This window comes from Postia placenta, assembly GCF_002117355.1.
Source record: "Postia placenta MAD-698-R-SB12 unplaced genomic scaffold POSPLAscaffold_8, whole genome shotgun sequence".
Lineage (NCBI taxonomy): Eukaryota > Fungi > Basidiomycota > Agaricomycetes > Polyporales > Adustoporiaceae > Rhodonia > Rhodonia placenta.
In genome coordinates, this window is record NW_020169839.1 from 796,319 (window position 1) to 799,006 (window position 2,688).

The window sequence follows — 2,688 nt, forward strand, 5'->3', positions numbered from 1 at the left end:
TCCCTTGTACGAATATCTTCGATTCAACTCGATAGTCGCGACATCGTTCAACGTTCTACGAACGCTTCGATTCGACCGTTGCGCGGAGGCTCACCTTAGACGAGTCCTCCTAGGCTGTGATGACAAACTGAGCCTATATTTTCATTAAAGTCCATTTTCCCTTGCTACGAACATTTCTATTTTTCCTTCTATGTCCTTCGATCATATTACGACTTGCTTCGAACACACTTATTTTCATGTCCTTTTCTCTTAGTTCCCGCTAGGTCCGTCTAGGCCAAGGGCCGCATTTTCCATTCGACCATCTACGCAAAATTCTACGACACAAGTACGACTACGATACAAAACGACTCGCGCCTAGTCCTCGTCAACAACCCCGCGCACGAACCCGATTCCACCCTTCGCGAGCGCGTCCTTCTCCATCTTTTGAAGGTCGAGGTCCATGTTGTGGAGGAGCGCTCGACGGCGCGCGATGTGAGCACGCTCCTCGCGAATGACGCGGATGATTCCACGAGATTCGTCGTCAAGGTCGAGCGCGTCGAGGTCGTCCTGTTCAAGGCCCAGGCGGCTGGCCCCATCGAGAGGCCGTCGTAGAAGTGGGCGCAGAGGCTCGTCGACTCGGCGCTTCTTCGAACCACTCGCGTCCGCGACCGAAGGCCCAGGAGAGGCCGGCCGAACTACGAAGTCGTCAGCGAAGGCCTAGGACAAGAAGAAACGACTTACTGCGCTTTTTGGTGGTTGATCCCCCGCCGCGCGTCTTCTTTGTTTTGCCCAGGACAGAGACTTTGTCGAAATAGCAGCCCTGTTGGGACTGCGCGCACCTATCGCAGGTCGTAGCGTTCTCGGCCCACACGCAATCGACCGGGGCCGAACGGTAACCGGCGCAACGATCGCACTATCAAGGCGTTAGCATCGAACCGCTTCGACGGAGGCTCGAGCTTACCTTCTGTCCCGACAGGCGCTTCTCAAGCGCAACGGCGGCCATGTCGACCTCGGTCATCACGAGCGGACGTTCGACCGTCCGAGGAGTCTTCTACGAAAGAGAGATTAGCCATCGAACGATGATAGAAGAAAGCACTTACGACCGAGGGGTCGTCCGACAACTCGGTGACCTCGTCATCGACCCTTGCGCGCCCTTTCCCCTTGTCGACACCGGCAGGCGCGGGGTCAGAGAGAAGGCCTTCGGCGGCCGCGATCCGCGCCAACTCTTCGTCGGTGGCCTCTTGCGCGCGACGTTCGTCTTCGAGGCACTGTTCCTCTTCCTCCTTCCGACGCCGTTCGTCTTCGAGGCGACGTTCCTCGGCGGCCTTCGCACGCTTCGCGGCCTCTTCGATGCGTCGTGCTTCCTCTTCGGCGAGGCGCTTCTGCTCTTCGAAGCGTCGTTCGACCTCGGCATCGATGGCGGTCGCGAGCTCGGGCCAGTCCCCGCGCGCCCACTCGACCCACGATTCCGATGCCCGCTCGGCGAGTTGCTTGACGGCGGCGGCAACGCGCAGCTCCGTCTCTTCGTCACGGATGGCGCCCAAGGCCTTGCGATAGGCGAGCTGTTCGAACACAAACGGTTAGTTGGGTTATGCAGATTACGAAGCGACTTACGACCAGCGGCGACAAATCCTGCGCCCACTTTTCGACCACATCGAGCGTGGCGTCGGCGGTCGGCGGAGCCTCGAGGACCACAAGCAGCGAGGCGAGGTGGTGGTTGACGAGCGAAGGAGTCGAGGCAGGGGTGGCAGAGTGAGCAGACATCGTAGAAAGCAGCGAGTATGTGGAAAAGGACGGCGAGATAGCGACGAAGGAACGATGGGATGGGGAAAATAAGGCTAAGTCTACCCTGCTTATAACCCCTTTCCGACCAGCGTTTAGCGCCGGCCACGTGGCGTTCGAAACCGACGCGGGTTGTCAAGCCGCTTCGATCCGTTCACGACCATCGCGCTTCTCGCATCACGTGGAGGACCGAGGGCGGTCCAAATTTCAATAGGGAGGAGATGATAGGCGCCGAGCCCCGCTGGGCCCCGATACACCTCTTTTCGGCACTCGCATCCCGCCCAGCACTTCGACCCAGTCTCCCAACAGGTCGATTTCGCCTTCGACGCTCTTCGACACCTTCGACGGTGCGCGACGCTTACTCGAAGCTCGGCACGGTCTTCCCGATGCCTCGTGCGTAGATCTCGGAACGTCTTCCGCATTCGGCGAACAATAGGGCCACTTGACGCCGCTCGGCCAAGCGCGCGCTTTGCTCCAAGCCACACCGAAGTAGCCGGTCTTTCCCGATTAGGTATCGAACCTCGCGGCATGCCTTCATGACGGCTACCGGTCCGAAGTGGCCATATGTTGCCCTTCATCTCCGCATTCAGCATGACGTCACTCTACTGATGGACTTGGTATGTGCCCCTCGGTGAGGCAGCTTCTTGAGGAACAATGCAAAGCCCCTTGTACTCGTATGCCACTCTCGAATAGTCGTAGCATCCTGTGTAGTATAAAATCTGTCGTAGTTCTCCCCAAAAATACAAGATCCGTTCCCCCCCTCGAGTTCAGAGCTCATAAGTCGAGTTCGCCCTGCGTCTACGTCCTCAACTGCGTCACTTCGTTCCTCACTGCGTAACCTCGAAACCTCGTCCACTGCGTTCACTCGTCGATACCGTCTCGACGAACCTTTCGACTTCGACTACTGTCGAAGAACTGCGTTGCACC

The 2,688-nt window shown here is 58.2% G+C and overlaps 1 protein-coding gene across 1 annotated transcript; it reads right to left on the reverse strand.

The window, feature by feature from the left end:
- Positions 1-354: 354 nt before the first annotated feature.
- On the reverse strand, positions 355-2,354 carry POSPLADRAFT_1145130 (hypothetical protein; the record flags this gene model as incomplete). Its single annotated transcript, XM_024485769.1, has 6 exons — positions 355-674; positions 721-892; positions 941-1,030; positions 1,080-1,322; positions 1,386-1,541; positions 2,124-2,354. The coding sequence occupies 6 exons, from the start codon at positions 2,352-2,354 to the stop codon at positions 355-357; spliced, it is 1,212 nt and encodes a 403-aa protein (XP_024338312.1).
- Between the last annotated feature and the right edge of the window lie 334 nt (positions 2,355-2,688).